Source organism: Bombus flavifrons, chromosome 7, assembly GCF_040668555.2.
Source record: "Bombus flavifrons isolate JBK064 chromosome 7, iyBomFlav1_principal, whole genome shotgun sequence".
In the NCBI taxonomy this organism is placed as follows: Eukaryota; Metazoa; Arthropoda; class Insecta; order Hymenoptera; family Apidae; genus Bombus; species Bombus flavifrons.
The window spans coordinates 6,125,842-6,146,544 of record NC_138448.1 but is presented as its reverse complement, the minus strand read 5'-3'; the positions used below and the strand labels follow the sequence as shown (position 1 = coordinate 6,146,544).

Sequence of the window (20,703 nt, the reverse complement as noted above, 5' to 3'; positions counted from 1 at the left end):
CACAGGCCATAAAGGCGCGTTCGCACGGCGCCGAAGATGCGGCGCGGCGCGTCTATCCCGCTGACGCCGCCACCGCGTGCGAAGTAAACGATTTGTCGGAGAGGTCATTGAGCCTGATAGGGCGCGGCCGCCATCTTCCACAACGTTCAAACCACTTCCCGACGACTTTCGTGGCGACGCTCGCACCGCGTGCCCGACCAGAAACGATCCCTGTACGAGCTGCTCTTCGACAAAGATTGCTCTATTAACGCATCGTCGGTCAGCGTGTTCCAACGATACGACTGTGCACGTGATGCCGATGATTCTCTTCGTTTTGGGTTCATTCCCATACGAACATCGCGCCATCTTGTCGGCGTTCACTTTGATTCTTTTATTCGAAACAGTCGCAGGCCAAAGCGGTTGACTCCACTTGATTGAAATTTCTTGAATTTGAAAAGCGCCGGAGCACTTTAATCGATGCATATCTTACGTAATCTCATCAATTTTCTCCGTAATAGCTTTTTGTTTTCCGCAGATAACAATATGAAATTGTTGGTCAGAGTACTTTAGGGTTGATATTTTAAACAATTTAGGAAAGTGGCAGGTACGCGACTCCTTTGAGAATTCGATTTACGACAAAGTGCGTTGGCTCGCGACAATGTAACTTTGAATATTTATCGTACAGTAGAAACGTAGGATGTTCGTATTGTATTGTTATATAAATTTATATTCATTTATACGTCTTATTAGTATACATTGTGCGGGACACGATTTGTCGTGATTGCATCGATGAAATTTGAAAGCAATTTGAAAATCTATGTAGAATAAATTTCCTGCAAATATATTTTGGGCAAAATTAGACCTAAAGGTAGAATTAGTGCCAAAGATGGTCTCTGAAAGTAGAACGAGTCTCGTCCTAGGTAATGAACTATTTGGTTCTTGACATATTTTGCTCACTTCTATGAAGTGCATTATCGCAATAAATATCTTCTAACTCCTATATACGTTTCCACAATCGTTTCCGATTTTATCGGTATAATCGTGACGATCTTCTCATCGATGTTTTAAAAGGTCAATGCCAGTGTCTCAAAATGTTTCGTATAACTCGCAATAATATATTGGCAAAATCGAATCTGTTACACCTTTTATCTCGCAGCTTGATTTTCTTGCTAAATTTGCATAAAGATATCGTCAATCTGATCGTCGATCAAGAAACTACGTTGCTTCTACAAACGTGAGAGATCGATCGTGAAGCGAAAAAACGTTGGAATCAACGAAGCATAAAATACACCGTTTTGCTGCGGTGTATCAAATAGCAATTTGCAAACGATGCTGGAAAAGAGACGATCTGAAAGACGTATATCATCGATCTAAGTATTTATTTCCACGAACGAGAAGGAAGAATCGTGCTCCGGAAAAAACGAGGAAGCAGCGAGGCATTTTACAATGGCGTATTAAGTAGCAATTTCCAAACGACGCAAATGGGAACAACTTCGATGGCGGTAAATCTTCGGCAACGTTCGTGATTGAACACAAATGGCACCGTTATTCCACGGTATTATGTGTACGCACCAGCCAATCAATGGGACGCGCGCACCAATTGGCCGCGGGCTAAATGTCGTCCAATCGGTCGTATCAACTTCGTCGATTAATTCGAGAGAAACGCTTGAAAATCGCGTAATGGTCAACGAAGAAAAGTACATGCACCAAACGCACAGGATAATTCGCCGTTTCGAGATTTATACCAAAAGTATTTGACGTTTTTGCTAACAGGACGTGGCTCTATTCCTAAAAATTTCGAATATTTCCTATCATCGAGACATTCTCTCTTCGATATCGACGATTTTGTTCTTACCTTTCAACCATTTTTTTACGATAAATTTTATTGTTCTTTGGATCTGCAATTGTTTAGCCACGACGAGGCACGTGGATGGCGTTGGAACGAAAGTTTTCTTGCAAAAATCTCTGATATTCTCGACACTTTCAGCGGTGTTTATCATTGACGCGGTGTTAAACGTGCGACTTATCCGCTACCATACACCATTTACGATTTCGTACTTCTTAAGTTAGATACGTCGTAGTCAGGCTGCCGAAAATACTATGTTACTTTAAGAATTGAACGTTAACGCTACAGGCAGCCTAAAGAGCGGTAAAATATGTTTTGAAATTTGGAGTGAGGGCAAACAGTGCAATAATCACGGAAAACAAAGTCACAGAATGTTTGAGAAAAATGAAAAATATAGTCTATTAAGCGTGTACACAAAGTAAAGTTATCGATCTCCTTTTTTAAACCAGCCCTCGACTTTTCAACGATATGTACCTAAAAATAATCGACCGATAGGATAATAGCATTGGAGGAGGAGCGACTTGTTTGGAGTGTGGATAACAAATAGCCACGATTTAACGGGAACACTGGCCAAATCGACGAATGGCGTGGCAAATGGTTCAGGTGGAGTCGATAAAAATTCGCTACGGTCCCATTATTGACCAACGATTACTCATCCAAGATATCGAATACCATCTGTAGAAGTCAATTCTCGATGAACCAATGCTCGTGGATCGTCCACGTGATCTTTGCGTCGTCGTTCACGCGGCCTCGATATATCGATCGTTCAATAAGATTATCGTCCAGAATAACGCACCTACAACGGAACCTCGAATCTCAAGGGAACCGTTTAAATCTTCGAGTTACGGTGGTTTTCACTTATCGAAGCTTTCAAGTAAAGCAGACTTAACGAACGAAAATTCAACTTAAACATGCAAAGCATACAGATTTTGGCTTTCGGATGGTATCTACGGGAGGAACAAGCGCTAGACAAAAGACGATATGTATATACATGGTTTCCGTGGAAGAAAGAGAGGCAGACAGAGGGTGGTACATGGTAACTTCGATTTACGGAGGTCGAGGAGCTTCTCTGAATTCGAGTTACACGTGTATAATGACGCGTGCGAACGCGAGAGAATAATTCCAGTTGGACGAAATTTATATTCCCACAGAGATTTTTACAGCGGAGTGCAAGCGAACGAGCAAAATTCTAGTCTTATAGAGGTGCAGCGGCACATGAGGACATTTCAAATCATGTTGTTGTTTTGCCTCGAAGTATCAAGACCGTTAGATTACAAGTAATGTAAGAACAAATAAACTCCGGGCAAAACAATGTCGCCGCTACATGCAACCATCGAATGAAGACGAATTTGAATTTTCCGACTCTCCTCCGACCAGTATAAATAAACAGTCGCGATCGCGTGCGACACAGTATCGAACAGTTCATATGGAGTATTAACGAGCACCTTCGAGTATCTACGCGACGAACAATAACGAGTATTTATTCCGAATTTCATATTGTATCAACGACTCACTGTACGCATATTTATTTATTTCAAATATACTTGACGGACTGCGACAGCAATATTTCGCCCTCATTATTTCGCGATACCTATTCACGACTAATTCTCCACAGAGGTTTTCGAATTTCGAGTTCTACCGTAATAACAAGAGAAGGGAGAAACCGATTCGAAATCGTGCAATTCGGGTCATGGATGATTCAGTGGACGAGTCTCTTTATCAAGAAACAATGGGCTATTGGCTGCAATTACGAGACGACGCGATGCCACGATTATCCACATGGAAATATTTTCACCGAACGAGATTTAAACCGCGACAATAACGTTTGATGCTGCGTTATTCCGTTACGCAGATTGATGTGCGTGCCTCGTTGCTTTTTCAGCCACTCATTTTGGCTACTGTTTTTCGCTCTCGTAAATCACGTTTACGGAGATTCTTCGGACTTTTGATAGTCAACGTTTAAACATCATTTTCACGAAAGGGCGAGTCAAGTTGTTGCTTTTATCTTTCTGTCGATGCAGATAATCTACTTGCTGTTGTTTGATTACAAATCTTTACGCGTGTATTTTTCATATTTATAAATCATATAGAGGAAATGTTTAGATAGTAAAGATTTATGCATAATTTTCACGAATAGGCGAGTTAAGTTGATATTATCAGAGCTTATTGTTTTTAGTTGTGTATTAGCTTTGACAAGTGTTTTTAATTCCTATGAATCACATGGAAAAAGAAAGTGAATCAGACTGCTCTTATCGCTCCTTATAAGACAGACACTCGAGTTCCTGTTAATCACAAAACAAATTTGCAAATTTAAAGAACGAAATGATTTCTCTATTTGCAGAATTATCATTCTCTATCGTGTTCGCTAAATTCTTTAAAACGGTGGAGCAAGTTGAAAGGGACGATATACTGGAATGTGGGTGAAACGATAGTGTTACTTCCCTATCGAAAAGAGAAAACAATAATTACGTCACATTGTATTATCATTTTACGTTGTAATAGCGTGAATGAATTTGACGCCACCCGGTTGCTCGTGATCAGCTTCTTCCACGAAATCAAACGTGTACCGTAACCTCTCGTTCCATTCGAGATTACGGACAAATTTGCACTCTACATTAAGTATTAGCGCAATCCATCTTAATTAATCTACATTTATTAATCTATATCCTAATTAGCCTTTATTTTAAGTAATCTATATTGTCTTTTAATTTTAGATTTAACATTTAACGAAGCATAAAAATAAAAATTTGTTTCTTTTGTTTCGGGATAATTCCTTTGTTTCAGTAAATTTCGACGAATAAGGTTTTCAAAGTTCTTCTTAATTCCCTCTTTTATTAACATGTTGCAACTTGGAGAGGACTGTAATAATTCAAAGGAAAGTAAGAAAACTAAATGAAGGTTAATCTAAAGCGCACGATACATGGAACGCATCAAGGTATAAACTACAATGAAACAACCGAGTAAATACAGCTACAGGGCCGGACCTTGTGCCATCGAATAGAGTTAATTACTCTTTTGTCGTGTGCCGTGTTTGAGAACTTGGCAAATACAGGCAACCATGCGTGCGTCTAAACGTGCTACGCTTAAAGATATTTGTATATAGTTCTACTTTGGCGCAATTAATTCAAAATTAGAACCTTACGAGCTTAACCAAACCAGATGACTGGTTTGGCATGAGATGACTGTCTGGCAATATTGGAGAACCTACTATATTTTATTACCGTATGATTTATTCCAGATTTTAATTCCAAGAACAATTCATTTTTATTCATCTTTTTTTCGTTTTCTAACGTAGATACAGCATAGTCTTTGCAATTTTTAATCTGCTTGTAACAATTTATATACTGAATTTTTATATGTTTAATAAATTATATTACAATAAACTGTTGTGTAATTAAATATCTTTTTTTTTTCTATTCCGACTGCTCATTAAATTTAGATATTCTATAAATGCTTTGTTCCTGTTATATTAATCTTCAACGCTTTTAGTGTTGCAATATCCCCTTATTTACTAGCTCGATGAAATATGCCATTAAACAATACAGCAAGGCCTCAATCTCACCAATACATGTACTAAGTCATAATGCGATCAATTTCTTCTCTTCCGCAAAACAATTTAATCACGTAGAGATAGAAATTATTACTATGATGAAAACAAAAAACAAGAAAAATTGTATACCATGTGAACAGAATATTAGAATATAGATACTATTATATTAAATATATATCGTTATTGTCATATTTTATAGTTATTTCTTTTCTTTCAATTATCAACGAGTTTACAGCAACTTTTTCAGGACAAGTATATCTGTACTCTTGTTTCAGAGATCTGGAGAAGAAGTCGTTGATTAAAAAAAAGATTAAAGAGTATTAGCCAATGAACAAATTCTGTGGAATTTATATACCACTACAGACTCGTTCCCTAAGGCATTATTAGCATTTCAAACGGGAAAATCTTATTTAATTTTTATTTATGTATTTATCTATTTCTGCTCTCTTTTTTCTTTCCCTTTTTCTTTCATTTTCTTTCTTCCTGCGATCTTCAGTCTGAGTAAACATAGAGTAATCACTAGTATTATTCACCTATAAATCCTCTTCTAATCTTGTTTGGTGTATCGAAAGGATTCTCACGAATTAATTAAACGATTAAGAAATTAAATTCCGCGGAACGGGTCCGTGTTGACGTATTTGAGAAAGTAAAAGGGAGATCTGTACAACAAACTCGGTCTAAAATTTTCTATTGTACGCGGCGGAAACCGGACATTTTCGCAATCACGGCGGTTCGCGTGTGCAAGTCGATTATTCGTCCGCGTTTCGCTGAAAAACGGAGAAACAGACGGAGTACCGCGATAACCGGCCGCAGCAGGAGATAAACGGAAGCAGAGAGAAAGAAGAGGCCGAGAGGAACAAGCGGGCGGATGACTTAGTGAACTGCATACGACGCGTGCTGTCTCCGATACAGTAACGTCATTGATCGTGGAATATGGGGAACGAACGAGTGGCTTATCTGTCCACAAGAACAATGTACACTTCGTACGCGTTTACAAAAGAACAAAAGAATTTTCTGCACGAAAAAACAGACCGCAGAAATTCGGCGTGACATAGATTTGGCATTCGTTTCGAGGATTTGATTTACACCTATGCAGATGACGATTTAGAGGCAACTAAATGTCGCGTACCAAAAGCGTGACATTGTTTTCTCAGGAAACTATAAATATCAAAGTATCATCTTTGTTTAGAAGATTCAAAGCTGACATTTTTACACGTGGTTAGTAATAGTTCAGAAATAAATAGATTTGTAAATAATGACACTTTGAAGTCAGTGTTCGGTTACAAAGAATCATAAAGAATGCTTTTTAAAAGAATGAAAGCTATTAATAACATATGTACAATCTATTTCATTATATTCTACATTCATTTTATATATACATTGTATTCCACACATAGGGATAAATCATTCGATTTAATTTAATATTATCGATAGTAATAGAAATTACACATTCTATCGATCTTAAAATGAATTAATAATAAATAACATTAAATTATAATTAATTAACGTTTCATAGTTCCATGTTCTATTATCTTATCATTCGACGAAACGCAATCTTATAATATACGTTACATAAAATTGTTCATTCAATATTTGCCCTAACAATAAAATCTATCAATACTAATAACCAACAACACCACAAATTTCACACTGTGCCAATCTGGAGAAAAATAAACATTAAATTATAGCTACTTAATGTTTCATATTATTACACGTATATTACCTATCCAATAAAATATGTCCTGTAACCTCCATTATATGCTAATCTATAAAACCGCACATTAACCTAGCCAATATTCCAAAGGCAACAATAGCGATACAAATTATACACTTCAACAAGCTGAAGAAAAACAAAGAGAGCCCCTTTTGTCGATTAACAAACAAAATTGACGACAAGAATACGGAAAATAGTCTAGGACCAGTTGTTCATTCGCGTGGGGTAAATATTTACTTGGAAGCAAATTGGTGAAGAGCACGAGCGCGTTGCGGCCTCGATCCATCGAGGGCGGTAGAATCGATTGAATGGCCGTCGCTGAAACGACGAATCCTTCCCACCGACACGGTCCACTCTTCGTCACAAATAGAGTTTCTCAGGGAATCGGTTTCAAATCGGTAAATATTTTTCTACGTTCATTAAGGATTATATCGTTCGATGATTACCATGTGTCAATTATTAACCTTTGACAGTGTCATAATAAAATAACGAAGAATTCAGAATGACGGATTTAAAAATAAAACTGCGTTCCCGAGGTCAGATAGAAAAAACTATGTACTTACAACTTTTTAGGAAATAAATATTAATAATTGTATAACGTATAACGATATTTAATCTTTCGTAGATAATTGATTGTATAATGTGTAACAGAGCATTTCACAATAAGTATCTTAGAATTTTTTAGATTCTTTGAGACTTTCTTCTCATGAGCTACACTACCGAATGGTCAATGTGAAGAAATGATACATATACATATACAAGCATGATCTTTTGAGCTTCTAAATATCAAGTTACGTTTCTGATGTACGGAACCGGTCTGACTATCGATATCATTTGTAAACTCGTGTAAATTAGTCCATCACAGAAGAGAATTCTTTTGTATCTTTCGAGTGACTGGCAAGATGCCACAGGATGTAAGAGCGAAATTTTTTTTGTCGAGTTAGTACTCAAGTTGAGAGTATCTCGTTTAAATTGTGGCGAATAAAGTCTCGTTTCGATTGTGGATGACTAAACGTTCGGATTCTACATCTAAGGAATAATTTTTGTTTGGAATAGGAGTAAAAAACTTGTTTCAACTAATTTAATATTTTTATTTCAAAAGTATTTTAACCATTTCCCTAGGTGTATGATATATATAACTTTCTATATATTAAGTACTATATTTGTACTCTTGTAGGTTATTAATTAAACAATGTATTTGTTTTCAGTAAACCCAGTTTGATATTTTAGAACATTGTGTCTTCTTTGCAAGACCATCCGAAATTCCAGGTATGTACCTACTATTAATAGGAAAAGAAAAAAATTGGCTATGCCAATTGATCGAATTCTTGTTTGCCTTGTCGAGTACGAGAGCATTCTACTATAAGTTCAAGAACAGCATTTGAAAGACTCTTTTGTTTCACATGTTATTTCATTCTGCGTCAATGGCCACATACAATGTTTAAATATCTTATTTGAACTTCCTTGTTATAGGAATATATATTTTGGTCTACATTTGTGCATACATTATTCTACTGTTTAAAGAAAACATGTATTTCGTACTGCAAATATAATTATTTAAACATTCAACTTCAACAACTGATAGTCAAATGAAATTTTAATTCAACTAAATCTGCGACCCTTCTTATTACAGAAATAGCAGTTCAGATGTCTTTCAAATATTCTTTAAAAATAGTCTGTACCTAGTGTGTGATATAACAACTAATTTTTCAAGCCCAACTTTATCACAAATGAAATCTCCAACGCAATTTCGTCATTCCTATCTTCCATATTATTTTGAGCCATAAAATCTCGCTGACTTCAATTGTACCACGAATTTAACATCTAACGGTGAATGTGCTCCTCCTTTTTGTGTTAATTATTTTGGCCACAGTGGCCGTGTTACTGCGTGTCGGAATTTCGTAATACTACCTATGAAGTTACACCCGTAGCCAAGAACAAAGACGCAGTCCTACGTGAAAACGCGAGAACGATACTCGAAACGAAACAGCCGTCGCACACCGACTGCCACATCTGAATTCATTTCGCACATCCGCGCCACGAAAGTAGTACGTGTCGGGTCTAAAGTTCAGCCGAACGTACAAGCTCCTACCGGCCGTGAATCACGAAAAACCGTCGGGGCTCATCGTTAGGTGACGCGACGCCCGTATGCTCGTGTGCGATAAAAATTGTCCAACGAATCAAGCAAGGCGAACGAAGTTGCGAAACCTATAGATCACGAGTAAGTAAAAAATACTTTTTCGCTGGACGAAAGCGCCCGCCGATATACGTTAACATGTTGTCTGCCACGGAGGTTTTCGATGATTATTTACATGTTTTAAAAATTTGCTAAATTTGTTAGAAATTTGCGCAGTTTTTTTACTAAATTTTTACTACATTTTGTTAGAATGATTAAAACAAGACAAATTTCAGGGACTAAAAAATTGTTGACTTTAAATCGATAAAAAAAAGTAATGCAAATGATTTAGATAACATTATCAGAGAAAAAAATGCATAGGTCCGATATAATACTTTGTAAAAATTACATATTACCGTTCAGCATATTTCAATCTATTGCGGCTCCCGGGACAAAATGCATAAAATTCGCGTGCCAGTCAATGTGTTAAGGTTAAGATGCACGCGTGTCCGAGATTCGGCGTCCAACGCTTTCCTTTGATGACGCGTTCCTCGAATTATTTACAACAATCTCTCGGAAGTTATCCATTAAACAATAGGCTCAACGCGGAATTTTTATTGGGAAATAAATTGTGTGATTTATCGGTGTTGACCTTTTAAGAAGTATTACTTTTCTCGCCAGCTAAAATCACGTGTGTGGGTAATGTAAAAATATATTCTAGTTGATAGAGCGTTATTCTTTTTAGTTATTGTGAGTTAATTTGAAGCATAGAAAACAGAATTCGATAATGTAAATTAATAAACAGAAATTACGAATGAAATGTTGCGTTAACGCAACGTTGGACCTTAATATGACTTAATATGAAAATATATACCTGGTGTCTTGAATATTATGCTTTTCGACTACTATAAATTAATTTAACCTCGAGCTATATTCCATAATTAATTAGTTAATTTATTAGATAAAAATTCTATTCCAATGAACATTTTTTCAATATAGTTAGTTTTTAAACACTTGGTTCCAATATTCATTATATGCACGTATTTAGATCGTACTACTTTCTATGTATTACACACTTTTCATGGATGAAGAATACCAAATTTTGGGTAGAAAATATCTGAAAAGAAACGAGTTCGAGCTTGAAGAAAAAATAAAGAGAACAGCAAGATTAATAAAATAAGTCAAATGAAAATTATAGGCACTCGCTATCCTTATTGGTAAGGTTGTACAAAAAAGGATAAATTATTTTTGCTACAAAGAACACATTATTATGTTCTATTTAATAATCTTTATACTAGAATTTTGTCTTTTTCACAAAAATTTATATCACTATATTTTGTCTTTTTCTATTAAGACGCACATGTGTCGTAACGTTATCGAGTGACAAATTTCGTAAGGTCTAAATATAGAATATAATTACGTTATATGATAAAGATCTAAATTTACCACGTTAGAGAATACATCGAATTTTTTCAATTTATGTAAAGATTCCTATTACGATTTACTGATATACGCCATCGTATCCACCGGTCCACAAAAAATAGGTGATATTTTCATGAATATAGCGCGCATGCGTGGAATGCACGCGTATGTTAAACACAATGCGTATTCGTCTATGTCCGCACGCGCGCGGATACAGTCGTATTTATGAAGCACACGCAGAAATCACATGTGTGTAAATATTTTTCGAACTTTATGAATTCTTAAACGAAAAACTCTATCATTGAGAGAAAATCAATAAAACATAATCTCTGAAACACAAACGTCAACATCGTGAAGTACACGTAACGTTACGTTTCCAAATGTAATCATACGGTCAAAGTACATTTAACCATCACTCACCATAGAAATATAGAAAACGATATTATGGGTGTAAAACCATCTTTTGTAAGCATAAAATTCTGACTTATGTTAACATCTTTTGCAGATCTATGTATTTTACAGAGTAATAACAAGGTACATATTCAAATCATAACAGGTTAAGTGCCATGCTTACAAGTGACCGCCATTGCCAAAATGAATTGAAGTATTCGAGTGAAAGAAACAGTCATATTCGTAACATTTGTAATACTTTTAATGTTATAATACCAATGTAAAGTATTAAATGCATCATGAAACATTTAAACAATCTTACTCTTTTATACAATTACATCCAATGCTTTGTACAGTAACAATATACACAAAACGTAACAAAGTGTAATATAACAATGTAATATAAAATTTTAGTCAACATTTTAGTACCTAACAATGTTCAGAATTTATTTAAATATTAATGATACGGTAATGACATATACGCAATTGTTATGAATGCGAGCCGCGAAGAACAACAGGCGTTTCACACGCACACATACATAGATTACAAAAAAATATGAGCTTACCTTTGAACGTATTGCGGACGAGAGTCATGCTCATATTCGCGTGAGCGCGAGCCAGTGCTCCCCGAGGTACGTCTTGCGTTTCTTCGACAATTCCGCCAGGTTGAATGCTTCGGTAGCAGCAGCGCGTCTTGCGATCCCGCTCAAGAGTTCGTCCAGCGTGATCTGTGACGTTTCAAGGTACAGCGGCGACACATGGTTGTACCCTTCCTCCCCGTTTCTCCGTTGAGTCGTTCGATAAATAACGTACTGCCAGTACAAAGCAACGATAATCGGCTGTTCTAGTGTCGAGGAGCATAGAGATACGAAACAGAGGTTCCAACGTCCGTTCGTGCAATAGTTTAATCGGACGACGGAGAAAACTGGACAGGACTTCGTCACGATTACTCCAAGTGTTATTGTTATTTCACATCCACCAACGTTCTAGTGCACGGCTGTTCAGTATCATTTCTTATTCTATCTTTCGTTTGCTTTTAGGTTACGTACGATGGTAACAAGGCTGCTTCGTACGTATATGAAGAATCGAGCGAGTATCACCTTTGCGTCTTGATCATAGATGATTGATTTTCGAGTCTGGATATCCACAAGGTGGTGAACAGCTCAGACAGTGGGACCAGAACCAACGACCAGCACTTACCGCGGCCGCGATCATTAAAAAGCAGCCGTGTCACTCGCGCGCACAACGAGTTCAACGAAACACGGGAATGTTGATCACGTTTCTTCTCTTCGATGTGAAATAGACGAACGAAGTCAAGTGTTTGGATACGCGAGGGAGACAGAGAAGGAGCAATAGAATGATAACAGGGACAGAGAGGTGAGAGGTGGTGAAAAGAGAGCGGCTCGAGAGACGAGAGAAAGAGAGAGGTTATGTGCAGACGACGACAGGAGAAATTCCAGCGGGCGGCAGCGCTGAGGTCCACGGATAGTTCGTCCGTTCCTTCGTTCCCCTCGTCCGATAAGTGATGATTCCACGACGATGATTCGAGAGGACCGATTGGGTGGGACGCGTTTTAGCCTCGTTGGATCTTCGACGTCCGTTTCATCGTGTATATGCCACAGACCAATGATTACGAGTGTATCTTAAGAACTTGGAGGATTTCTTCGGACGAGGAACAACGAACGGGGTAATTAAATTTCGTTTATTATTTTATGTCCCAAGGTATAGCCTGCTTTATCGCATGTATATTCATTCGATCTCATGCTTTGCGTCTTAAAGACGGTGTTTGATTCGTATCCACTCAAAGAATCTTCTTTCGATGATATCGTTTCGTGTCTGGACCGCTTCTTCTTGCTCGCTGTTTGAAGGATCGCTCGATGTCTCGAACGAATCCGTGAGTATATTGAGGAACGAATTTAAGATATGGGTGTGATGCACTGTTACGACTTCCTAATTAATCACACTATGTATCACTCTCTCTTTAACGAACTAGGATAAATGAAAAGAACGTTGAAAAACGGATAGGAAGACAGCGCGCACCGGTTATATCCCTGGAAACGATTCGTGCGGAAAGCGATACGCTGTTCTTCTTCTGCCACCTCCTCCTCCACCGCCTTCTCCTTTTCTACCGATTCTTTTCATTCGCGTACGCATACGTTTTCCCACGCACCGAGGCAAAAAACCACACACTTACGGAGACTGACTGGAGGGAAAGAATAGCGGGAAAAAGATGGAGAGAAGAAAGGAACGAGGGAAGAGCGCGACGGTGATCGGGAGTTGATGCTAGGGCATCGCAGAGAGCGGGCAAGGCAGAAATGTCGGTGTTACTACCAGCTTGGAGTAGCAAGCACCGGTAAAACACGGTCCTAACTAACACACATGGAGACAGATTGGGGACTGCTGCTTCGGAGTTTACTATAGGATGGGACGGATGGTGATGGCGGCCGTAGCAGAGCAGCCACCGCCCCCATGCTTCTTCTCTCTCTCTTCGTCTCCCTTGTCTTGTTCGACCGCCGCCCCCACCACCGTTTCTCACTGCTATTTCCCTCCACTCTCTACTTCTCCCCGTAACCGTTCCAACCGTTCTCCTATTCTCCCCTCTATGCGTTATGATGGACACGCTGGAACTCCCCTCTTCAACATCCAACTTACCCCCTTTCTCTCCCACTTCTCTTGCACGCTTCTCTCTACATTTCCTCCTCTTCCTCTTACTCTTCACATACAGGTCTCTGCTATAGCTTTCCCTGGGCTACGAGATGTTATCCTCGAGCGATTCGTGCGTACTATACATATATTCGTCTACCCGTGTCGTCGCCACATCCCCTACCTGCGTCGCATCTCGACGTGTGCGTTGGCCGCAATCAAGGTCAGGAGCGTAACCGGCTAGATATGGCACCCTGCTCTATCGATTCTATATACCACGGTTTCATTACGATGACGACGTCGACGACGATACAAAGGGGGTAGCCAGAGGGAACTTATGTAGTCGAGCAGTGTTGTTTTCACTAATATAGCGGTTTATCGTGGCGCATTCGTTCACCGGAAACCTGGTATCTTTTGGCTCATTGGCTCACAGATGTGATTACCTCGTTATTTATCTGCTGAAAGGAAGGATGCGTGTTGCGCCGATATTGTATTTACTTTTATATAGCTTCCTCTTCACGTGTTCTATGCGCATCCTCCAAGATACTACGCTGAAATACCAGTCGAATGGGGGTGTGTAAATCTACGAGAATGTTGCTATCAAGTATATTCACGTCCAATAAATTCTCGTAGCAATTTCGTAAAGGAAAACAGCTTTCGTGTAAGACGAAGGTGATGAAACGAAAAGACGTTAGAAAGATGAATTAGTTTCTTCTTGAATTTTTTGAGGTCGTTTGTCAAGTCAATTTGTCAATTGAAAAATTCAATATCGTTTCATGATGTTTATACATATCACGAGATATTTTGCAATCACGACTCGAATACCTCGGACTCTCTCGGAGGGGAAACGAGATAACATTCGGTAGCGCGTGCGGTTATCTTCGTCGATTCCCTTGACTTTTCACCGCCGTGAGGTATGTAAATACGTTTTAAAGTAGACAAGAAGCTCTTATTCGCGATGCAATCTACGTAACAACGTCGCATCGGTATCAACGAAATTTTCCATTCTCTCCTCTTCCTAGCAAGAATAGTTCAACAATAAACAATTCTATCATCACGAAAATATATACAGTGGCTAAGAAAAGTATTTGTATATATATACCCTTATTTCATGACGTATCTTTTTATCAGGTACGTAAATTTTCATACTCATATGAGAATATTCATTACTAGATAGATGATGCAAAATTTAATATACTTGGATCTAATTAATTATTACGCAGATGCAATGATGCAAATCGCAAATTTTTTATAGTCATTGTACATCTAATTTAATACATATCGTCTAATAAACGAATCGCGAATATCACCTTCAGTTCATATACTAACAACGTTAAAAACATATTAAGTTGATTATTAGCCAATAATAATCGATTTGAAATGGAGATCGGTAAGACTTATATCCAGCAGTTTCTAACTTCGTTTCCAGACCACGGTTTCCTTCGAATAAACGTCAGATAAACGTGCGCGCACCGCAAGAAAGAGAGAACGCAGGAAAGCGAAGTTAACCCGCAGGCTTGGTCGAGCTACAAGGTAGCTTATCGTCGGCAACTACGATATTGATGGCTAATGTGTACGTACAGCCGCGACGAAAGCAGAGACGGCAAGCAGTGGCGGCAGTGTCCGATACTATTATTAGTGTGCAGCTGCCTGCGAATTACTGAATGAAAGGGAAGGACCGCTTCGAAACAATATCCGAAAGAGACGGGAGGCACGCTGCATCGTTTAAAGCGACAGCCATCCGACGATTATTTAGAGTCAGATTTACGCGTGTACATCTATGTATGCGTGCGCCATCGAACGAAAGCGTCGCGCGTAGTCGTCATGAATCGATTGATTTGTAAATTAATGTATATTCCTTCGTACTTGGATTCAATCAAACCTTGAATATTACATGAATCGATCAACATGAAAATTTAATACTGAACTTATTGTCCAATGGAGCAAGGTAAGAACGACCGTAATATATTATTTTGAAAGTCATCTATCACACGTTCGAGTATACGTATCAGGTTACGAGAGAAGTATGGACAATTATTTAGCGTCACGTTGATTGCTTGCTTTGAATATCAGCGAAAGACTGGACTGAATTTCCTCTGATGAGTATAAACGTTGATTCACATACGAGTAGGGAATTGTTCATGAAACTAATTTGCGAGATAGTCATACGTTTATTTCAGTCCTGAGCCACATAGAAGAACAAACATATTGTACATATGTACTTACGTGTTATTACGTACTTCACATTTGAGACGATTGGAACTGTATCAGGAAAATCTTCTGAATAAGCAGTTCCTTTTTTGACTCTTATATATACATTTTCTTACACATTTTTGTATTGAGAAAATTTATTGCAATATTTGAAATTTATCTCTTTCCTGAGGTATCTTTAATAAAATGATAACTTTTTAAAATGAAAGCTATGTGATAAATTTTATATAAAAATTTATGACATTAGGCTTAAAAAAGATGAAGATATAGCATATGATAGAAGGACACAAATGAAAAGGGATCATCGTACACAATTTTCTTGTGTTCAAGTGTTAAACGAGAAGCGTCGGACTGTGATCGTTTAAAGCCGGACTTATATACCAGCGAAAGCATAGCCGGACCATCTCCATTCAACGAGTACTGGCAATTAGAGCCAATAGTTGCCGACCCCTTCTCCCAAAGGTCTTGTCTCGAGGTGTTGAATTTCTTGGTATCTCACCAGTTGAACCATCATCGTTCTACCAGCATTTCAACAGAACGTTCCAAATCGTAAAAACCTCTTTCGATTACCTATACGACCCCCGACATTCCAAAACCAATGAAATTACCCTCCACTTTTTTAAAAACAACGAAACTTCTCAATGTACCTCTCAAAAAATTTCCGTTATTTTTAATATATAGTAGCTACAAGAAGTATTCGCATACTACTTAATGATGTACAAGCATACTAAATTTCGTATTAATTTAATAACATTTAATAGTACTTTCATACGAGTTTCATATACTATGAAAATGAAACAGGGTAGAATCTAATAAAAAAAAAAAGCCGTTTCATTCATACTCGTTGAAGCTACTGTAATCATGACAGTCGTCGTGCTTCATTACTAGACTGCAGATTTATACCTAAATTCGTATTTTTATAAACTTAATTAAACAGACGGAATCTAAGCAGAATATTATTACAAGGACTATAGTTTGCGTATTTTACATATTCTTGCATATTATATGCATTTTTACGATTTTAAGTTTTCTATAGATGCATAAAAATCCGCAGTCTACTCATTGCAGTGCAAAGAAATTTCAAAATATTTTATGTAACTCGTGCAATATTGTATAAAAGTTTACCATGTTAAGTATTCAAATACGTTCACGAGCCACTATATATAACGTTTGTAGCATGTTAAAAGCCCTTAATCAAGGATTCCAAAGGGGTCGTTAGTGTTTCAGTGATAAGAAACGTGCCTAAGGATGAAATCTCCTTTGGTGGATACGGTACTGCGCGATCTCCGGCGTGGCGGGTCCAGCAATGACGCGGAGATCACCGAGCGTATCCGAATTCGGCCGACTTTAATCGAGTGGGAGTCGAGCATGGTGCGTAGTGGGGAGTTTGTCTCCTCGCGGAGGGGAATTCCCCGATGCCGGTGCGGTGTGGTGACCACACCGTGTCCCTTTTTGTTGCCGCCCATTAGGCGCCACCGCGGCGTGATTCGCAACCGTGTTTCTTTATCTTCGCCGTAGCCAGGCTAGACTCTGCGAACGCGACCGACTGCACGCGTTCTTGCCTATCTTTCCACCCTGTCTCTTTTTTCTGTCCTTCTCTTCCTCCCTTTGGACAATAGCAGAGTGATTCACCGTAGGTACGATGTTTCCGATCTCTGTGTAGTATATGCGCGCAGATAAGTTGCCGCGTGCCACGTTTCGAGTTCCGTCTCTCCCCACGCGTTATGATCACGTTTCGACTTTTGAATCGTAGAGAAAGATACAGATACACTTCTCCTGCAAGGATTTAGTGGTGGAGAAGAATCTTCCTTATTGGGAACTGGGATGGTTTATATGGAAATATTTTAGAGGATATTTCCGTTTCGTGTTGTTTCGAAAAGATTTATTCTTGGAGTATACTTTTCCCTCTATTGGATTGTTCGAAAGGTTCGTTTTGTTTTATTATGAATTTATATCAAATAATGTAATGTTTGATTCGTAATGAAAATTTGTTAATGAAACAGGTTCATTTCTTTTTTTCAGTAAGACCTCGTATGTTCAAGGAATTCTGAAAATTAACTGGAACGTTCTCGTGTCTGAAAAACATTTGCAAGTAATTAATTGAACAACGTAATCGTATTCTAGAATCTAAAAGACTCGTAAAGCTACAGGTGACGAAAATTCTACATAAATTTTAAATCTTTCTTAACTTCCTTTACAAACTTTCCAAACAACGCAATATGTAGTGATATATGGTTTCATTTTTTAAATGGTACTTGAGATCTTGGAGGGTTTATCTCGCTTATCTCGTCTCAAAGATTGATACCTTTTAAGTGTACAGTATAGTTGAACGCTTTTATCTCGAGCTATATATTAATCAGCGATGATGGAAGGAATAAACGTCTAACGAGGGTTCGACTTCTTTCTCTCCTTGGTCCGTTCCAATTGGAGGTAACCATTTTTTCCACTTGTCTTTTTACGAGTTCATTGAGCCACGTTTCAGGGTTTTATATAATGAAAAACTGGACCAGATTTTTATCTTCCGTGGACGAGATGGGGTAACTACGCGGTGTGGAATAACTGGATGGAAAGGCCAGTCGACGCTTATTGTTCCAGGGATCATCGGTCAATTGTGTTTTACCAAAGATTGCGCTTTCTTCTTATCCAGATAACGCGCGGTTTTATACTACCGTCTTTCACGGATGACCGATGGCGTTGGCTCGCCTCATTGCTTTTTCGTTCGATACATCGATGAGTTCATTGCGACCGACTGAATTTTTCTATGATTCATGCCATGCCAACTAAGCTGATCATGAATTCTAAACTCGTTCAGAGAACTCTTCTCGATAAATGTAATCTATAGTTTCTAACCATCGGTAGCCATATAATCGCCAATGAGATCAGAATGGAATTGGTCGGAGATCAGGTTAAAATATTAGTATTAATAAATTCTATTTTCATAAAATCATTTTTCGTTGAGAATTTATCGTACTTCTGTTTTGTTTTTAATTCTTATTAACGATAAGAAATTGAACTATGGCAGATTATCTCTCATTGTTAAGATATTAATTGATAATTGTTATTATCTTTCCCTATTAGAGTTTTATTTTATTTTCAATTAGTTCTTTCAATGTTTGTCGTTAGAACTGAGATTATGGAAATCGGGATTACGAAAAGTTAATTTATTGTGTCTATTTTTCTTCTAGCACCGTAAAGAAAAGCGAAGGGTGACTTATCGTTGTGCCACGAAATCGGTGTTCTTTATCGCTTCTCCTGGAAAGCGTAAGTTTTTTCCTTTCGACTGCTCAAATTTCATCGTATCTTACAACCTTTAGCCTGGCCACCTATACAAAACGAAACGTAAACGCCAAGGTTCGACAATTTGTTAGAACGAATGGGGACTGGCGGATGCATATATGTGTGTACTTGTGTACAGGCTGATTCATTCGTCTGTCTAACGAAGTTTGCATACTCGATCTTGCTACGAAATGCTACAAGAAAAATTCCTCTTCGCAGCCTGTGTAATTTCCAGAAGAGATAATTGAAACGGATTCTTTATTCCTAACTTTGTCTCTGTTAGCCAATTCTTGATTCTTAATTGAGTTAAATTCTATAAATTCTACATCATTTAACGACAACAAGTACAATATTTTTTCAATTTTACCACGGTATATTAATACCTTTATTTTGCTTCACTCTCCCTCAGTGTCTTCATTTTACTTTATTTTAGTACCAAGGTCAGTACTGTCCCTCTTCCTGTACAATAAGAATATTACAAAATCGCGTACCTATGAACTCAGAAAAATGTAAAAATATTCTTCTTCAAAACTCTTCGTTTCCACGAATAACAATAAAAAATATCTCCAAACGCAATAGTAAAAATTGCCTGTGAAAAGATACAATTCATCAAAATTATTTATCCCAATGAACGACGATAAAGAATATCTTCGAACACGATTATAAATATTATCTCTGTATAATAATCAACTAGCCGGTAAAATTCTATGCTGCGACGCATCCCCAATACCAAACATTCGCAAGATTTCATCCCAACGTAATATCAATCCGTACCCACAGAAACTTTCTGACGATACACATTGTCCCCCAATTCTGTCATTCCATCCATAGAAACAGCCCCGACTATAATCCCATCGAGGAATGGAAATGTCGCGTTACGTGGATCACCCTGTATATAGATATAGAGACATAGAGAAACTCGGCCGGATCTGTAAAACTGAAGGCTCGTGGACAAAAACCTGACCTCTCGAACAACTGTGCACCATGTGTGCGCCACTTGTGCGCCTCTCTTCTCCCCATTCTCTTTCCATCCAATACCAGGTCTCTCCCTTGTTCTCTCTTCGTTTCACGTTACGCTGATCTCGCTGCCATTTCTCTCCGACACGCTTCCACAAGCTTCCCGATCGCGATTAATCAGGTATATACGGCGAAAAACTGGCGTGGAATGGAATCCACACACGCGAGCATTCTTCCGTGCTCTTGCTCCTCTTCCAAGAGCAAAAGTGGGAGGCGTCGTGGTTCTTCCTGCTCGACGCACGAGAATAAGAAACAAAGACGATTTCGGGAAAAACACGATCGCCTCTTTGTACCTTTATCCTCGTTAATCAGTTAACTTGTCACTTTTACCATTTCGAAATATTCAAGAGAATTGATGTTTTATCATCGGATCGCGGACGCTTACGGAAACTTATATTTTTACGAATATTTGAAGGTGCAAAGATGAACAGAACGCACGTAACGTGGAAATATCTCAATCAAATATCGAGTTTCAATTTCTGTAATTATATGCTAGTACACTAACTGCCAGATAAGAAGGAAAAACGTCAACTGTGAAA

General features: G+C 38.1%; 1 protein-coding gene and 2 long non-coding RNA genes across 3 annotated transcripts in view; 2 read left to right on the top strand and 1 right to left on the bottom strand.

Annotated features, from left to right (window-relative positions):
- Positions 1-11,717, bottom strand: part of zfh1 (Zn finger homeodomain 1) — a 35,134-nt gene extending 23,417 nt beyond the window's left edge. The window contains exon 1 of the mRNA XM_069116112.1: positions 11,584-11,717. Within this exon, the coding sequence (XP_068972213.1) occupies positions 11,584-11,617 (34 nt within the window). The 5' untranslated portion in view covers positions 11,618-11,717. The remainder of the gene's footprint in view (positions 1-11,583) is intronic.
- Positions 3,049-5,224, top strand: LOC138181405 (uncharacterized). Its single transcript, XR_011173504.1, has 2 exons — positions 3,049-3,324; positions 3,441-5,224. It is a non-coding gene; the product is annotated as an uncharacterized LOC138181405 (long non-coding RNA).
- On the top strand, positions 7,258-19,050 carry LOC138181404 (uncharacterized). The gene is made up of 9 exons (XR_011173503.1): positions 7,258-7,487; positions 8,298-8,358; positions 8,723-9,310; positions 10,693-10,876; positions 11,133-12,704; positions 15,090-15,608; positions 16,202-17,797; positions 17,894-18,301; positions 18,354-19,050. It is a non-coding gene; the product is annotated as an uncharacterized LOC138181404 (long non-coding RNA).
- Positions 19,051-20,703: the final 1,653 nt, after the last annotated feature.